The following is an 18,883-nucleotide window of genomic DNA, read 5'->3' as shown; positions in this document are numbered from 1 at the left end:
CACTGTAGTCTATTAAGTGAACAATACCACTGTCTAAAAACTCCAATATTCATAACTTAATGAAAATATTCTTTATTACTAAAAACTACTAGCCATCATAAGAGCCTTCAGTGAGGTGTAATATTTTCATTAGTGGATGGTCTTCAGTTGATGTCAATGGCTGCTGACTGATCATTGTGGTGGTTGCTGAAGATTGCTGTGGCTTTTGCAATTTCTTAACATAAGACCACAGTGAGGTTTGTCAAGGGATAACTCTTCCTTTCAGGAATAAGTCCTATGTAGCAGGCAGTGCTATTTGATACATTTCATACACAGTAGAACTTCTTTCCAAATTGGAGTCAATCTTCTGAATTCCTGAGGTAGTTTATCAGCTAAGTTCATGCACTCTTCTAAGTTGTTTGTTATTTCAACATTCTTCACAGCATCTTCACTAGTAGATTCCATCTCAAGAAAACAATTTCTTTGCTCGTCCATAAGAAGCAGTTCCTCATTCGTGCACATTTATCATGAGGTTGCAGCCATTCAGTCACATCTTCAGGCTCCACTTCTAACTCTAGTTCTCTTGCTATTTTCAGCACATCTACAGTTCCTTCCTGCACTGAAGTCTTGAGCCCCTCAAAGTCACACATCAAGATTGGAATCAATTCCTTCAAAACCCTGGTTCATGTTGATATTTTGACTTCTTCCCAAGAATCATGAATGTTGTTAATGGCCTCTAAAATGGTGAATCCTTTCCAGAAAGTTTTCCATTCATTTGCCCAGACCCATCAGTGGTCTCACTATCTGTGGCAGCCAAAGCTTTCCAAAATGTATTTCTTATGTAACGAGATTAAAAGTCATAATTACTTCTGATCCATGAGCTGCAGAATGATGTCATGTTAATCTTGGAAACAGCATTCATTTCATACATCTCCACCAGAGCTTCTGTGTGACCGGTGCATTGTCCAAGAGCAGTAATATTTTGAAAGAAATGGTTTTTTTTATTATTTATTTATTTATTTTATGAGCAGTAGGTCTCAACAGTGGGCTAAAATGTCCATGATGTAAACAGATGTGCTGTCATCCAGACTTTGTTCCATTTATAGAGCACAGAGTAGATTTCCCATGATTTTCATGGGACATAGGATATTCAGAATGTTAACTGAACATTGACTTCAACTGACAGTCACCAGCTGCGTTAGCCCCTATCAAGAAAATCAGCCTGCCCATTGAAGTTTTGATGCCAGATGCTGACTTCTCCTCTCTAGCTGTGAAAGTGCTGGATGGCCACCCCTTGCAGTTCTCTGCATTGAATATCTGTTGTAGTCACCTCCATTAGCTGTCTTAGCTTTATCTTCTGGAAAGCTTGCAGCAGCTTCTGGGTCAGCTCTTCTTGCCTTACCTTGCACATGTATACAGTGGAGATGGAATCTTGCCTTAAACTGCATAGGCCAATCCCTGCTGATTTCACACTTCTCTTTTGAAGCCTCTTCATCTCTCTCAGGGTTTGTAGAATTGCCGAGAACTAGGGACTTTCGCTAGGCGAGGCTTTGCCTTAAAAGAATATCATGCCCATCTTAATTAAAATGATAAAGAATGAAATATTTCAATAATTAACAAAATGTGATACAGAGGTAAGAAATGAGCAAAGGCTGTCACCAAAAATGTCACAAATAGAATTGCTGGACTCAGGGTTGCTACAAATCTTCAATTCGCTTAAAAAAGAAAAAGCATTAACATGAAGGGCAATAAAATGAGACATAACTGTAGTAAGAATGAGTTTGCACCGGGAAGGTAAAAAATGGGTTCCTGCCTTCAGGATTCTCTCCTATCTCCATTCCCCACCACAACCAAGCCCTTGAGTGCACATGTGCATATACAAAGACAATTGTTTTATGTTTACAGAATGTAAAAAAAAAAAAAAAAAAAAGGAAGACCACCATGCTGCATCTGGATCTGTGGAAGTGGGAGAGGAAGCCAACTTCCAAAGGCTGAAACAGAATACCCTTCCCTAGAGATATTTCTGGACAGATAAATAAGCACGTGGAAGAGAAAGATGTTCCCGTGTTAATTATGACAAATAATGTCATGTGAATGAATGTGTGAAATCAAGTAGATATTTTAATATGTTTCAGAATACTTACCACCATATTTTCTTTACCATATTCAATCAGTACAGATTTGCATTTATTTTTTGACCTTGATTCCTGTAATCTGCTGCTTCTGTTCATTCTTACTGGTTACCAGAGTTCTTGTTTGTATTTAGTTTGAGATTTTATCTGGTTCTTGGGCCAGATTTAGTCACTTCATTATCTGGATTCCCCTAGGTCCATTTTTATTGTCCTTAGTTTTCAACCACATCAAAATGTCATGACCTGCCATGTGTCTATCATTTTTATTAAACTGTAGACATTGGGTAAAAAATAGGGAAAATTTGAGAACTAGTGTTAACTTGCTACAGAGAAGATGGGCATTACAGCTGGCAGGTGATCAGGGCACCAGCAGTGATGCATCCTGTTAACCCAGTTAGCAGCTGAGATCAGTCAGTGCAGCCAGCCATCCTGAGGCCCATGTGTCTCCTGTCCACCTTTATTCCTGGCATGTAGCTCTTGTGTATCCCAGCTAAGGCCTGCGGGTCTCTCTAAAGATCACCTTTGCTGATGGACTGTGAGCTCCAGCTATCTGACTGTGGTCCCCGTGTGTGGGGGGCACAAGCTGCTGGGCTGCTCTGCACCTCTATGGTTTCCTCTGCAGTTACTGGGTGACCCCTGGGGAAGGTGGACCCAGTCCTGGGCTTCCTTCTTCTCCATCTTGGCCTCATGTTCTTTCCTGGATTGTTAGCATTTTGGTACATTCAATCATGGATTTCATAATTTGTCCAGAGTTTCCTGTCATTCTCAGGGGGAGGTCACGGACTTCTCACCTATTAACCCACTTTCAAAAACAAACAATTTCTTATATTTCCTAAAGAACAGGTTTTGCCCCAGGCTTTGACTGAAATCAGGACTCTCCGTGGGAGAAATCAAATAAATCTTCATTCTATGTGTTTGGTTGTGATGACTTGGTCAAGCCCTGATTCCCACATTGAAACACAGTCAGCTTACGCTGTCCCAGTTGCAGGAGACTGAGCTGGGGGGCAACAGAGCGCACCTCACTTGGGCTTTCCTCTGTGTTTACTTTATGTACAAATGATTAAGGGTGGAGACGCTGAAGAGAAGTCCAGATACCAAATGCTTGCCAGAGGCCTGAGTGTAGTTTTTTTCTTATGTATTAGTGGAGGGCCTTTAATTCTTTGCTCTGTATTTGTCAGTCTGAGTATCTATGGGTAAGGATGAAAGGAATATTTAATTCTTCCCTTCCAATTTCTGGGAGGGAAACTGGCAGAATTTCACAGAGTTTCTTTCCCCTCTCAGGAAGCTGGACATGAACAGATGTGAGCTGGTGGAAAAGAAGCAGCTGTTAGCAGCAGAGGAGAAGGTGAAATTTGCTGAAGAAGAGACACGACAGTACAAGTGAGTTCATCTCCTAAACACCCGCAGCTCCAAAAACCCCTGTTGAAATTTTGAAAACTTTTCTAAAATGTTCAGACGCAATATCATACACAGAGCAAAACAAATATTCAGAAGACATTTGTATACATACTTAATACAGGAGAAAAATTGTTTAGTTTTACACATGTTAAGTTAAACGTTTAAATTTACAAAGTGTTAAGTTACTAATAATTTCCTGGTCCCCAGTTCTGGCCATACTGTGTGGAAAGACGGTTCACAGAGATGTTTCTGAAGGTGCTGTAAGTTGTTCTCAACCTTAGGAAAGCAGTTTGGTGTAGCATCAGTGGGACCAATAAATATGACCGTGTCACTGGAGAGACTGACGTGTTGTAAGGCTGAGAAATAGGATAAGGATGTAAGGAAAAGAAGAATCAAGCTTTATGATGAAAGATACCCAACACAGGATATGTGAGGGAAATGTTGAGAACCAGAAGAGAAATTGTGTCAGCGCAGAACAGGCAAGCGTTAAATAATAGTGATGGAAGGAGTGACTGCAGCAATAGCTTTGAATCTGCTGTGTTTTTACAGTCGTGTGAAATGTATCTTGTACTGTTAGATAATGTGTATAAGTATGCAGTTCAAATAATGTGGAGTTGGACAGGTTAATTAACATTACACCCAGCATTGTGTTTTATCTGATGAAACAATTTGTAACTCATAGGAGAAGAGTTGAAGAATGTCACGGGCAAATGCGGGGAGCAGAGATCACCTGGAGACACCAGGCAACCTGCTTTCCTCCTGACACAATGAGTCCTCAGCACCTAATGCAAACAGTTATTGTGGCCCTAAGAACACCTAACCATGGGGTGTTTCTTGATCTGTTGACTTTTTCAGGTCGCTCTTGCTGAGAAGAAGGCCCAAGAAAACTCAGTAAGAATTTGTTTCCTCCCTTCCCTTTGTGCACAGTCGGCCACAACTGAACGTTGATGTGATTTTCTCCCACAGCTCAGGGCTCAGGAGCTGGAGAGGAAAAACACCAAGTTGTGAAGGGAGAATGCCTACCCGAAACAAAGGTACAGAATTTTGACACATTTTTAAGGGTGTTTTGAGATTCTTAAGGATTGACTGTTTTGTGTCTAGTAGGGGAATTGATGATGTAATTCTTATTGAAGCCATTCTTTCTCCGTCTATTAAGATTGGATGTAAACTGCAGAGAGAGGCAGGCAGAGGAATACATGAGGCAGGAGTCAATCGCAGGAGGACCACACAGGCTGCATCCTTCCCTGAGAGGTAAGGAGCACACTGTGTAGTGCAGCAGCTTCGTTTCTGCTGCAAAAGCCACCAAATGGGCTTCTTATCCCCTTGGGCAATTGTTGGGTTTCCTGGACACCACACCACATACTCACTGAAAAGAACACATTCTCAGCTGGGTGACAAGATGCTGTTTTCTTCACATGCCACCAGCCAGCAGGGCTCTGTCCTCTCTGAAGTGTGGAGCTCATGCCCCTCCAGGGACTGTGGGCCACCCCCCAGGCTCTTGGTTGGCTGGCGTGGTTGGTTTCTGTGCGCTAGAATTCAGGAGCGTCAGCACCCTCTTCCCACCTGGACACAGTGTTGAGGGCAGAATTTTCCTTGTAGTTGAGAAAAATAACATGTACAAGGTTTTAGAATGAAGACAGTATGTCCTGATGAGAAGAAATTTTTTCTTCATTTGTCTTCGTGGATAAGTATTCTATTCAAGATCTGCTTTAAGACAGCAGGCATTTCTTCACTAAATTTGCAGGTCCCTTTGTTCTTATAAAAAGTGTGACACAGTGATCTAGAGTAGCCAATTAGTAAGTGACATACTACATAGAGTAGTGTCACTTCTAGAGTTTTATGTGTAACTCTAAAATCTTCCAACGGCGTCTCCATATAATTCACTGTTCTTTTGCCAATTATTACAATATTAGTCTTTATAAGGCTGCTTCTTTCATAAATATTTACATGACACCTGGTCACTTACATAAGACATTTTCTGTCAGAAGGATTTTAAGAGTTTATCAATGGGCTGAGGAGGAAGAGGTGGAGCTGATGGTCAGGGGTTGTTGATACTCTTCCTCTGAAGGACTCTTCTTATTTCAATTTTTAGCCTATGTAGAAACTGTGATTTCTCCTGAAGTGTATGGTGAGTCCTCTGTGTTAGTGTTGATTTCCAGGGATCTGAGCCCTGAGCTCCCATCCAGGGTGATTAGTTATGGAAATACCTGAACCAGGGCTCTGGTCTCGTCTTCAAGGGTTACAAGACCTGTCTCCCCCTCATTCTGGTGTGGGAAAGAGTGAAGTGGGGCTTGGAAGTTTTTTGTTTTTCTTCAGCAAAGTCTGTGCAGGAAAGCATAATCCTCCATCCATTCTCTGGTTTTTATAAGATTCAGGCAGGACCTGGTGTGGCTCCAGGGCGGAACGGCAGTGCCTGCCCTTCTGAGGTGGCTATGGAGGCCCAGGTAAATGTGGTTGTCATTCTTTGTTGGAACACTTTCTGGCAACCTTGATTTTTTTCCCCAGTGGCCTTTCCTGGTCTTGTGTCCAGATTGTGTGTTCTTTCCTTTCCAAATTCAAACTCTTGCCCAGGAGCCAGTGGGCTTCTCCCCTCAACCTGTCACCTTGGGTGGTGCCTACAGAAGTCATCAGGGAGTGAGTGCTTAGGGGCTGATGACCGAAGACATAGACTGTGTGTTTCTCGAAATAGTATGAGGAGGGGGACCCCTCACTCCAAACTTCCTTGTCCTGACCTCCTTCACTTGGGATTGCTCCTGGGTCACTGAGACAGATTACTGTCATTATTTTGCTCCTTCCTTGTCTCAGGCCAGGTGATTTACCTGTTTAGAATGTCCATTCAGATCCTCATTACTGAAAAGTGAGCAAAGCCCTCCCTCCAGCTTTATGCCATACGCTTTGTGCAACTTTGAGTCTTCTTGGGTGTAGTAAATGTCACAAATCATCACTGTCTTTTCTGGGGAGGTAAATGTGTCTTCCACGCTCCCTCCAGTTGTACTCTGAGTAGAAAAGCCTGACTCTAAGAGATGTTGCATTTGTAGTAGGGAATAGAGGCTGGAAGTTAAAGAGCCCACAGTGAAAATGCCTATTTCCCTGCAGGAGGATTCTGATTGGCACCAAAGTCCTTACCTTGTGTAAGGTAAGGACTGGGTCTGTCCTGCCCTGGAAGCTGTCAGAGCTGCTCCTCTATCTCATCACACATTGTAGGATTTTACACATGAGCTAAAATCCCTTTTGCGTCAGTTGTGGAATTGAAACTTCCCACTTTACTTTTCCATAGGAAAAATGTAGTGTGTGTTTCGTAGTGAACTTAAAATCCAGACTTCCATGAGAATAAGGATAAATGATTACCTTCTGAGGACAGCATTGTCCCCCCAGAAGCACTTTGCCAGCTCCCCCGCAGGACTCCAGGATGCCCAGCTCCCCAGATCTCTGTAGCGGCAGCCACTGCAGGGACAAGGGCCCTTTGTCAGGAGGGAGCAGAGAGGGCCTGGCAGGGTCCTGCAGGCAGAGCGAACACCCAGGTGCAGCTCTGATTCCACATGTGGAGAATGAGCTCTTCACGGCCTTTCTTTCTCCATGTTCCTAGTCCACAAAGAGCAAGCTTCTGTGGGAGCCAGGGAAGGCGGTGGGGAGGGTTGTCCTGCACAGAGAGGATGCCTGTTGGGAAGGCATTATTTTGTCAGTTTGCCAGAACCTCTGTTCATCCTATAGAACAGGTCCCTTGGCTTCCTCTACTTACAGACACAAGCGGTGATGTGTGGTGACAGTGTTTTATCCCCGAGGCCTCCTGTGCAGCCCAGGCTGCAGACAGGCCCCAGAGGGGAGGGTGGAGTGTGTGGCTCTGTGCTGATGTCTGGGCACCTGGTGGAGGGGAGGGTGCCCGGTGCTGACCGCTGCTGCATTGGGTTCCAGCATTTGTCGGTTTTTGGTGCTTTTGTCTGTCATCCAACACATGTCTCCCTTCTGTTCTGCAGGCTACTTTTGATGCAAGAGGGCCCCATCCTTTCCCAAAGCCAGCCTTCATGGTCTGCCCCATGAGTGGCCTGTCATCACCCAATGGGCCACCTCCACTTGGGCCACCCTTGTGTCCTGTGCATCCTTGCCCACCACCACCAGCTGCTCCACTTGGTAAGATGAGAGCATATTCCTCTATTTCTTTCTTGAGTCACTGCAGAAGAAGGGGAGATCTCTCTCTAGGGCTTTGCAAAGCATGGGGAAACCTGATTGGGGACATTGTCATGTTCCTCTAGTCTATTTGCACACATATTTGATGGACTGTGTCTTCCCCAACCTGACCTGGGAAGGAGGTGTCTCCTGCAGAGTAAAAAAGTGTCCTCTGACATAAGGCAGAAATGTCAGTTTTGCACATGTGCCTTCAACATAAACTGCATTCTGGGTTTTGAGGTAGAAGCATGCCCTTATCATTTTCTCCAGTGAGTAGAGCCCTGACCTTCCACAATTGATCACTAGTTATGAAAACACCTGAACCAGTGGCCTGTGGACTTTTCCTCAAGTGTTAGTAGACCTGTCTCCCCCTAGTTCTGATGTGGGAAATAGTGTAAGATGGTGAAAGAAGGCTTAAAAGTTTTGTTCTGCTTCAGCAAGCTAACATTTTCAGTAAGATACTGAACAGGGAAGGAGATTTTTAATTTTTTTCTATATGCTTAGAAAGTAGTTTGCAGCAAGGAAGGGTATAGCTTATTGGTAGACAGAATGCATGCTTAGCATGCAGGAGTTCCTGGGTTCAATGTCCAGTACCTCCATTTAAAAAAAAAACAACTTCAAATATCAAGAATTCAAGTTGTGCAGCTCCAAACATGATATTAATTAGTTTTACGTGTTTTTCTTTTGCCACCTATCTTCAAAAATATCCCAACTATAATTAAGCTTTTCATTTGGAAAATGCTTTAACTCTCAAATTCTTTCCTGCCACATTTTTTTTAATTGAAATATCCATGAATGGAAATAGATGGATATGGGTGTTTAAAATTTACAGAAGTAATATTCTTATTAATATATCTGTAATTACATTTTACAGATGGAATGTCAATCTACCAATTTGGAGAAGAGAAAGATAAAGAATCTTCTGATGAGAAGGTACTGTATCCTTTGGTTAATATTCTTCTTATTTTAATGTATAAGCATCAGGGAATGATAAAAGATAAACAGATGGTTGTTTTCACTTTGCATTTTCACGTTAGTATTTGATGATGAAATTTTTTGACTTATATTTTTAATCTATAATTCAAAAGCTGTTCTGTGCTTAATGCCATATGACTGCAAAATAAACATCTGTTCATTTTTCAGACTCACCTAGTGAAATGAGTCTCTGTACCTAAATTATTTTTTCAAGTTCTTTTCCATTATAGTTTATTATAGTATATTGAATATAGAGAGTTTACTGTGAAAGTGAGGTTGTTTCTTTTTTTCTCTTTTAGCAATCCTCATTTGAAATTAATCAAGTGATGTCTCGTGTTGAATCTAGGATACTGGGTCTTTCCTTTTCATTCCCAGGAACAGTGTTCTAGTTTTCCATATACCTTAAGATGTTGTTTCGCACCTCGTCCTTTTGCTCAGCCTGTCCTTCCTCAAATCCACTTCACATCCCCCTCTCTGCACTGGGACTGTCTTTTGAGACACAGCCCAGTCTTCCCAGCATTCCCTGAGCTATGCACATGAAGCAGCAACTTCTGTCCTTTGTGCCCTTACATTGTCCATTCACTTCAGTTGTTGATCTGTTCAGACTTTTCTATGGTGATTGGTTTTCATGGATCTGTGCTTCTGGCAGAATACAGAGCCAAATCTGTCTTTAATTTATATTGCCAGCTTCTCCCAGGATAGTGCTTGTGATCTGATAGGTACAGTAAATAACTGTTGTCTTACTGACAGATTGAATGACCAAGTGAATGAATATGATGGTTTCTGAAGTTTGGTTCTTGCTTTATTTTGTTTTCCTAGGAAAGGGCGACTGAGCCAGGAATTGAAAAACAAGAGAATGTTCCTGAAAATATTGTAATTGATCCAGAGGAACTAACAGATCATAACACATGACCTCTGTTGATAGACTCACAAAACTAACACATTGGGTATATTAGTGAACATGTATAGCCTTTTTCCTCTATGCTTATAAGCTAGTTTCCTCTGTGGGAAGGGTGTAGCTCAGTGGTAGATAGAATGAATACTTAGCATGCAGGAGTTCCTGGGTTCAATCCCCAGTATCTCCATTAAAAAAAAAATAGGTCATAGAATACTCTGAGTTGTCTAGATTTAAATTTTATATCTGTTACTTTTTAAGTATTTACTCTTGCCACCTGTCTTTATAAATATCCCAACCACACCTTAGCTTTTCTTCCAGAAAATGCTCCAACTTTCTGAAATTCTTTTCTGCTACTTTATTTTATAGAGATATCTGTGAATGGTGCTAGATGTACATGTGTATTTAAAATTTACATTGGTAAATATTCTCATTCATGTCTCTTTAACTTCATTTTACAAATGACATATCAGCTTTCAATTTAGGAGTAGAGGAAGATGCAGAATCCTCTTCTTATTTGGAGGTGCTGTTCTATCATTATCATTATTTTTTATTATTATTATTATTATTATTATTATTATTATTATTATTATTATTTTGAAGTAGAAACTGTGAGTTATATTAATATATAAATGAAGGGATGCCCTGAGATTAGTTACTCACCTTTTTGCACTTGCCCATCGAAACTCTCTCTTATGTTTTTCAGTCTACCATTTAGAACTTCATCATGTGCTACATGTCATACTAGTGCCTAGTACAATCTGTTATGTTTCCAGGTTCACCTAATGAAACCAGTGTATATAGCACAAAAAGCAATGTTTAGAAGTCCTATGGAATTGATTTGGCTTCTTGAGTTGTTTTCTTTAAAAAGTAAAGAACTATTATTTTCCAGCCTGTGACCAATTGTGTGTTTCTTTTGTATAAATGGATGTGTCATGCTCTTAGGCAGGTTCAGAGAAAAATAGGTTGGATTAAAAAGAAGAGTGTTTTTGTGTTGTGTTTTGTTTTATGTTTTTGCCACATTGACCTTGAAAATCAAATGCCTGTGAAATGGAATTATTATAGTTTCCTTGTCATAGATCTGCAGGAATTATTTCACGAGAATCAGAAGCATGATGAAGAGTGATAGATATGTGGGGTTAGTATACCAACAAGTTTGGGTTAGTGGTGTTTTAATGAGGAGAACCCCTTTTGTATAGTTAGTGTGGCCTGCGTGTTGTACTTTTGATCATGACCATATTTGATGTAACGTAAGTGACAGTGATGATGTGTTTGAAGCTGACAGCTGTGGGGAGGGGTAAGGAGGCCCTGAGCTCTTGGATTTGGACAGCTGCTTCCTAGTGGCCCAGCACTGTGTTTGAAGTCAACAGATATGTTGGCATCTTGGTTCTGTCATGCACTAGCTGTGGGGGTCTTGGAAAAACTTGTTGGAGCTGTTTGAATGTCAGTGACCTTGTTGGTAAAATGGTACTGACACTTACCTCTGAGATATGTGCAATGAACGAAAGTGGTAACAAATGTGAAAACACTTTGTCGTCTGGAAGTAGTGTTATAGAGTGTAAGACAGAATGATCATTGGCAATGAATGGCTAAGTGTTAAGGACACTTTTTCAATACCTGAAGGACAATAAAATGGCAGTGGAGTTAAGAATGGGAAAGTTAGAGTGGGCATGTGGATTTCTTATTTGGGTTATGTCATGTTTCAGTAGACTTTTAGTAGAGATTTCTGATAGGTATATAGTGTTTTGGTACTTGAGGCCATCTTGAGATTTTAGATGTTTTGACCTTAAAGAAATTCCTGCTCCTGAACACCAACTGCGTGCTGGGCAGTTAGACACTGAATGTACCGGTTGAGGGTTGAGGCTGTAGTGATAAGAACAGAAGAACCAGTAAACAGGAATCCTCTGTCAGTCACAGTAAGTCCTTTGGGTAAAGAAAATGGAGAATTTTTTTTAATGAAAGTGAGTGTTTGTAGCTAGGATGGGGGTGGAATAAGAGTGGAATTTATGTAGTCGGCACAAATCAGAGTGTAACCACAGCTGCCAAGGGAAGGACAGGAAGGAGCAAGTCACATGACAGCCCAGGGGAGTGATGTTCTAGACAGAGAACAGGGGATCACATCTGTTTATCATTGTACCCGAGCATCTTAGAGTGACCAGGAAGCAGCAAATGGGTAACTGTCCTTATAACCATTTTTATTATTGTTGTTGTGTGTAGAAAAGAAGATGTGCACAGTGAGGGCCTGGCACGTGTGGAGGGTTAAGAAATGAATGTCCTTATCCTTCCCTTATGACAGTCCCTGTGCTTTTTGGAGGAGTTGCATAACTACGTTTAAAGTTTTTTGCTGTTATTAAAACATCAATGTTTTTCTTAGTACTTTGTTACTTTATTCAACTAGTTTTCCTAGCTATAAAAGTTTTAGCAAATAATAGATTGTGCTAAGCCATTGTTTACTGAAATGAAGCAGCTTCTACAGTGTTCTGTCAGTACTCAGTGTGACAGACTCCAAGGTTTGTTTTCATGCCAAGAATCTTATTTTAATACTAAATCCATATCTGTCCTTAGAAATATTCTAAATTTATAGCAAATATACTTACTAAAATATTTGTTCAAAAATAAATGTATTTTAAATTTTACTTTTTTATTGATTTATAGTCAATTTACAATGTTAGTTTTGTGTGTACAGCAAAGCAATTCAGCTTTACCTACAAAAATAGGTATTTTTTAAAATGTGTTCCTTTTTGTGGGGTAATTCAAAATGGAGTTAGGTGTTCTGAAGTTAATTGTTTATTGAAATGTGAAAATAAGTCAATACTTTCCATGTGAAAATACTTGCTCTGGCCTTCCATGTTCAGTTTACTGAATCAAAAGTTAAATGAAGATAAAAGATAGACTTGATGTAGAGAATATATATGATGTTTTCTATTTAAATATTTGGTTTCCCAAGATATTCTTCTCTTATTTTAAGCCTAATTGCTTTTAAAATAGGAAATTTTTTTAAAAGTTAGGAAATGTAGGGATTTTCTTAGAAAGGGATTAGGAAATCTTTATGCAACTCATTATTAATCTTGATTTTTACAGAGCATCTCTGGGAATCTACCACAGAAATATGTGGATATCTCATCTGGAGCTGCAGGTCAAACAGGGAAAAATACATTAAGTGAACCAATAGAAGGTAAGAACTGTATTTTATTAAAAAGTCTTTTGACAGAATGTTGATTTCAGATATGAATTCTGATATATTCTAAAAGCCAAATAAAATCACCTGGTGAAGGTATAGTGAGGAAAAAGATGAGAAAAGGAGGTCAGTTACATAACAGGCGTCCACAGCAGATTAGACTGAGAGTGCCTTTTAAGGAGCTAAGTTTTATTTTGACTTCAAGATGCTCTGTGACCTAAGGGCAGTCAGGAAATAAGGAGGAGGGAAAGAGGAGATGAAGAATGAGCGAGGCAGAGAGGACAGGCAGTAAATGAAGGAAAAGAATGTAGAGGACTGTGGGAGAGGGTGGGAAGGTAGAACAGTTCTTTGGAAAGAGGAAGAGTCTCTGAAATGTGAGATGGATCTGAAATGAGCTTCCAGCACCAAAGCTTGTTTGACAAGCACAAATGTTCCCAGTGTCCCCATCTTCCTTATTGTTAGGAAGGCAGTGAGGGCTGAGGTACCTGATCACACAGAGGTGGGTTCTACCTACTGTGGGTGAACACAGGCAGATGTGGGCAGCTGTAAATGTCTGGACCTCCATGTCATGTAGTGTGTTGCTGCCTTATAGGATGGAGTCACCTAGGCCAAAAGAAGAGAATAAGGAAGAGGAAGAGAGCAGGGTGTGTTATTGGTGGGGGGGCAGGGATGCTGTTGCCTGATAAAGAGTCCATTAGAAAGTTTGCAACTTCTAATCCAGCTTCAGGTTGGGGAAGTGTTATAGTGGACAGTTGAGGCTAGATTTCAGAAGGATCAGTTAAGTCGAGTAGACTCAGTATAGACGAGAGTTTCTCAAATTTTAATTAGTCATCCCAGGGGACCGGTGAAAAGTGCACATTCTGAGCAGCAAGCTTGAGACTCTGCATTTCTAACAAGTTCTAAGGTGACACCATTGTTGGTCTTGAGACCACGCTCAAAGTAGCAAGAGGGTAGATGTGTGTTTAGAGAAATCTGGAAGAGCTACTGGAGAGTTCAAGACATAACAGCATCAAGGAAAATCATGGTTTTGTTTTTCTTTCTGAGCAGTTTATAGCCAGAGGGAGGCAAAAAGTTGAAGTAGAAATTACCCATGTAAGATACTGCGATTTAGCAGAGAGGAAAAAGAAGTGGTGGGGATAATCCACCCAAAGAATACCAAATGAGAAGAATTATGACCACAGATCTAGGGATACCTTTGAAGAGGGAAGGGTGCAGTGAAAGGAAGGAAGGAGGAGAAAAGGCAGTAGGTAGGTGATGTGGGAATTGATAAGGAAACTTGAGAGAACTTTTAGATGGCATCATATATTTTCACTGAAGCAAGATTAGATCATTGCCACTGCAGAGAATTCCAGAAGCAGGAAGAGGCTAGAACTGGGGTAAAACACAGCCACTCCTCATAGCTATCAGGCTTCAAGGATATATGTTGTATTGGTATTTGTTATTCAAATGAGATTAGTTTAAATACGAAAGCATTGGCTTTTTTTTTAGGATAGATAATTTTTTGATAAGTTGGTTGTTTCACAAAAAGCCTCTTAAACATTAGCATGAGATACCAAACCAAACTAATTTTGGAAACAAAAGAAATTAATAGAGTTAATTCCATAATGCTAAAATTGTTGTTTTCAGTAAATACTACAGTGACTTTGAAATATAAAAGGCTTTTAATATCTAGTAATGTGGCATTAAATTTATTTTTCCTTTTTGATAATCATATTTCAATATTGAAAACTTAATATACATTATTTCTTAGGTGTGTCTTATATACCTTCTTGCAGGAGTGGATCAAGAAACTTTGAGAAGACAGCCAAGACCACGTCTACCCCAACAGCACAGGCCCATCGCCACTCCACCTTCAGGACGAGGCTGCACCACCACCAGTTCACCGTGGGTAAAAATATTGCTGCGCTCATGGTTGACAATGGCTTTGGTCTGTGCAAGGCCGGCTTCGCAGGTTACGATGCCCCCGGGCCATCTTCCCCTCCATTGTGGGACGCCCCCGGTACCAGGGCATCATGCTGGGCATGGGCCATAAGGACTCCTACGTGGGTAATGAGGCCCAGAGCAAGAGATGCATCCTGACCCTCAAGTATCCCATCGAGCATGACATCATCACCAACTGGGACGAGATGGGGATTTGGCACCACACCTTCTATAATGAGCTGTATGTGGCCCCCGAGGAGCACCCCCATGCTACTGACTAAGGCCCCCCTGAACCCCAAAGCCAATTGTGGGAAGATGACCCAGATCATGTTGGAGACCTTCAATACCCCAGCCATGTATGTGGCCATCCAGGCCGTGCTGTCCCTGTACACCTCTGGCCTCACCACTGGCATCATGGTGGTCTCTGGTAATGGGGTCACTCACACTGTGCCCACCTATGAAGGATATGCCCTTCCCCATGCCATCCTGCGTCTGGACCTGTTTGGCCAGGACCAGATGGACTACCACATGAAGGTCCTCACAGAGTGTGGCTACAGGTTCACCACCACAGCCAAGTGGGAAATTGTGTGTGACATCAAGGAGAAGCTATGTTACGTTGCCCTGGACTTGGAGAAGGAGATGGCCGCTATCACCTCCAGATCCTCCCTGGAGAAGAGCTAAGAGCTGCCCGGTGGTCAGGTCATCACCATCAGCAGAGAGCACTTCTGCTGCCCCGAGGCTTTTGTCCAGCCCACCTTCCTGAGCCTGGAAGCCTGTGGCATCCATAAGACTACCTTCAACTCCATCATAAAGTGTGACGTTGACATCTGCAAGGACCTCTACACCAACACAGTGCTGTTGGTTCTGTCCAGCGAGACCACCATGTACCCCCACATCACCGGCAGGATGCAGAAGATCACCGCCCTGGCCCCCAGCATGGTGGAGGTGAAGATCATTGTGGCCCTTGAGCACAGGTACTCTGTGTGGATGGGTGGCTCCATCCTGGCCTTGCTGTCCACCTTCCAGCAGATGTGGATCAGTAAGCAGGACTACAATGAGTTCAGCCCCTCCATCATTCACCACAAGTGCTTCTAAATGGACTGAGTTACCTTCCACCCTTTTCTGGACAAAACCTAACTTGGGTGGAAAAGGAGATGAGATTGGCAGAGCTTTATTTAGTTTTTATTTTTTCTTTTCTTTTCTTTTTTGATACTTGACTCAGTATTTAAAAACAGTGAAGGTGACAGCAGTCAGTTGGATCAAGCATCCTCAAAGTTCTAGCTTGTGACTAATGACTGCATATTTTTTAAAATAGTCATCACAAATATCATGAGCTGCATTTACAGGAAGTCCCCTGCCTTCCCAAAAGCTGCCCCACTTCTCCAAGGAGAAAGGCCAGTCCTCACACAAGTCCACACAGGGGAGGGTGATAGGATTGTTTTTGTGTAAGTGATGTTCTCCAAATTAAAAAAAAAAGAATTAACTTAATATTTGTTTTTGCTTTTTTTATTTTGAATGGTCAGCCCCTGTTTTTTGTCCCCAAACTTAAGATGTATGAAGGCTTTTTGTCCCGGTGAGAGTAGGCTGAGGCATGGAGACAGCCAGGGCTTACCAGTACACAGACCGGTTCAATAAAGTGCACACCTTAAAACAAACAAACAAACAAACAAACAAACAAACAAACAAACAAACAAAACCCCTCTAAGATGGCTAAGCTAGAGGGTCCAAGAAATGTAGGCATACCAGTAAGCCACATGGGTATGGAAAAAAATGAATATTTTTATGAACTATTATTCTCCAAGTGTGTATCCAAGCTGATCAACTCACAGAACTTTCTCTGATGTGAAGTGAATTACACATTCAAGTAAAGAGTCATCACAACTGTGGTCTTCCTAAATTGCAGGGCAAATTGAAGAACATGATACATCCTTGTAGTCTGATGGTGTCAATTGCAATAAAGATATGCTGTTGCGTGAGTCTTCTTGGAGTCATGATTTGTTCTTCTGATTAAATCTCATTTTTCTCATCAGTCAGCATGTTCACATTGGTATATGTGCAGTTTTCTATTTTATAAAGTCATTTGAAATATAATCATATTTTGAAAGCTTAACTGAATGTCCTGTTAAACCTATATTCCTGTTTTTATTTATTATCTGTAATGGATTCATATTTCTGTCTTGTTGCTGTCTTAACTGCCCCTCAAAAACAACACACCAAAACCTAATGTATTCTTTTCCAAAGCAAGCGTGAGGATTACGCTCAGTACTAACTCTGCAAGACTGTATAGTTGGCTTTCATGTTTACATACCATTGATTATGTGTCCCTTTTGTCTTTTAGATTCTACTGAAGAATATCCTCACTGGAAGGTGGAAACTTTTATACTTTTATCTTGAATTATTTTAGTGGGAATACTGGGAATTGAACCCAGGACCTCGGCATGCTAAGCAGGCACTCTACCACTGAGGTGTACCCTCCCCTCTTGAATTATTACTATAGATTATATTAAAAGCACATTATTAGTTTTTTTGTTTCAAAATTCATTCAGCTTACAGTTGGAGTGAGATTCTGTTCCTAATAAAACAGGAGGAATGAAGGATTTACAAACATCCAGATCAGGTAAATTTTGCAATACAAATTTAATTCTGAAAAGAAGTACACTAAAATATTTTAAATGTACACAGTCTTCTCATATCTAATTCCTTTTTTTTTTTGAAAATTTAATTGAAAGATTTGACATAAATAAGACATGCTGCTGTTACTATCCATATTTGGGAAAAGATATTCTAAGCATAAGAAAAAAGATTTTTAAAATATAAGCTTTAAGTCAGAAGTTTCCATTTATGTTGGGATACACTAAAGTTCTCAGTTTGCAGTCCCTATACTTCTTAGGGATTCTGACATATCATTAGTTGCTAAGATTTTTTTCCCAGTGTTTTAAAATGCTTAATTGAATTCTGAGCTTTATGTAGAGTAAAGCTTCACTTGCTAACAGGTCAATTGTATTTCAACTTTAATTATTTCATTTCAGTGTTGTTACATTGATGATATTTGTTTTTTTATTTAATGGAGATACTAGGGATTGAATCCAGGACCTTGTGCATGCTAAGCATGTGCTCTGTCACTGAACTATACCCTCCCCTCTCAAGGAGATTTTCTGAAATAAATGTTTTAGTCATATACAGAGAGCAAAATGCATTTGTTTAATTTTTGCCAGTAGAATTTTAACAAGACATTACAACAGAACCACTTTCTTCATTTTATGTATTTAAGATTCTGTGCTAAAAAAATATTATTAGCATAGAACAGATCTTAACATTTTAGTTTCATAAAAGTGCAAGAATAGAAAGTTCGTTTAAAGGAAAAATCTATTAGAATGAAATAAGCTGATTAAACTTTTAAAACGGGCAGTTTTTCTAAGAGCTGCAAAGTAATGCATTTAGTGTAAAATATGATTTGAATTGTTTAAACAATAAAAAGTGAAATTATGTGTATTCAGTAGGCCAGTATTTATTGTATTTTTCATCAGATGAATCTAAATAGCATTACATATATATGTTCTCTATTATCTAAAATCAAAATAAGTAGGAATTTATTTTATTTTAGGTATGTGTTTTTTTTTCTATTTAAGCAATCCCCAAGTTACTAAAAGTATTATTTAAAAGTCATATTTTATGAGCTAACTCTCATTCCCATGATAATGTCTCTCATTTAATTTAAACATTTTAAATAATATTTGACTTATTTCAGATGAAGCAGGAGTTGGAAAAAATATAACTAGAGAACTAGAAGAATGTATGTTGACAAAATTTATGAATTACATTTAGACATTGATTTATGATATAAACTGTAAATAGTAAATAACATCTCTTCCCATTGTGAACAACAGACACTATGCTACATTTTTTTCTTATCCATATCTAATGAAAAATGTGAAAACACAATCATTCATAATGAAAAATATACTTACTCCTCATTTATTCATAATGATCCATAGCTTTAAAAAAATCTCAAGAAGCCTATGTTCTCTGTTTATTTCTGGCTGTATCCTCCTTTTCCGCCTGCTATCCCTGTGGGACTGTCACCCTGCACACTGACACTGTTCTCAGAAAACCTGGAGGTCATCAGCTTCTCAAGTTTCTGGTAGCGACTGAGGCCAAAATCCCAGACTCCAGCAATCACAGTCCATGTAGCTGCCACTGGTGTGTGATAATAAAATTTCCTGTCATTAAGTTTGTCATTGG

General features: G+C 40.2%; 1 protein-coding gene across 1 annotated transcript; it reads left to right on the top strand.

Moving 5' to 3' along the window:
• Positions 1-7,531: 7,531 nt before the first annotated feature.
• LOC102527650 (actin, cytoplasmic 1-like) lies at positions 7,532-15,736 on the top strand. Its single transcript, XM_072976627.1, is given in 7 exon segments — positions 7,532-7,637; positions 8,548-8,606; positions 9,468-9,521; positions 12,625-12,718; positions 14,472-14,678; positions 14,681-14,904; positions 14,906-15,736. Coding segments are annotated over 7 exon segments (1,575 nt in total).
• The last annotated feature ends 3,147 nt before the right edge of the window (positions 15,737-18,883 follow it).

The sequence above is a fragment of the Vicugna pacos genome, chromosome 14 (assembly GCF_048564905.1).
Source record: "Vicugna pacos chromosome 14, VicPac4, whole genome shotgun sequence".
NCBI classification, from domain to species: Eukaryota; Metazoa; Chordata; class Mammalia; order Artiodactyla; family Camelidae; genus Vicugna; species Vicugna pacos.
Note: the sequence above shows the minus strand (reverse complement) of the source record. Positions and strands in the feature narration are given on the sequence as shown.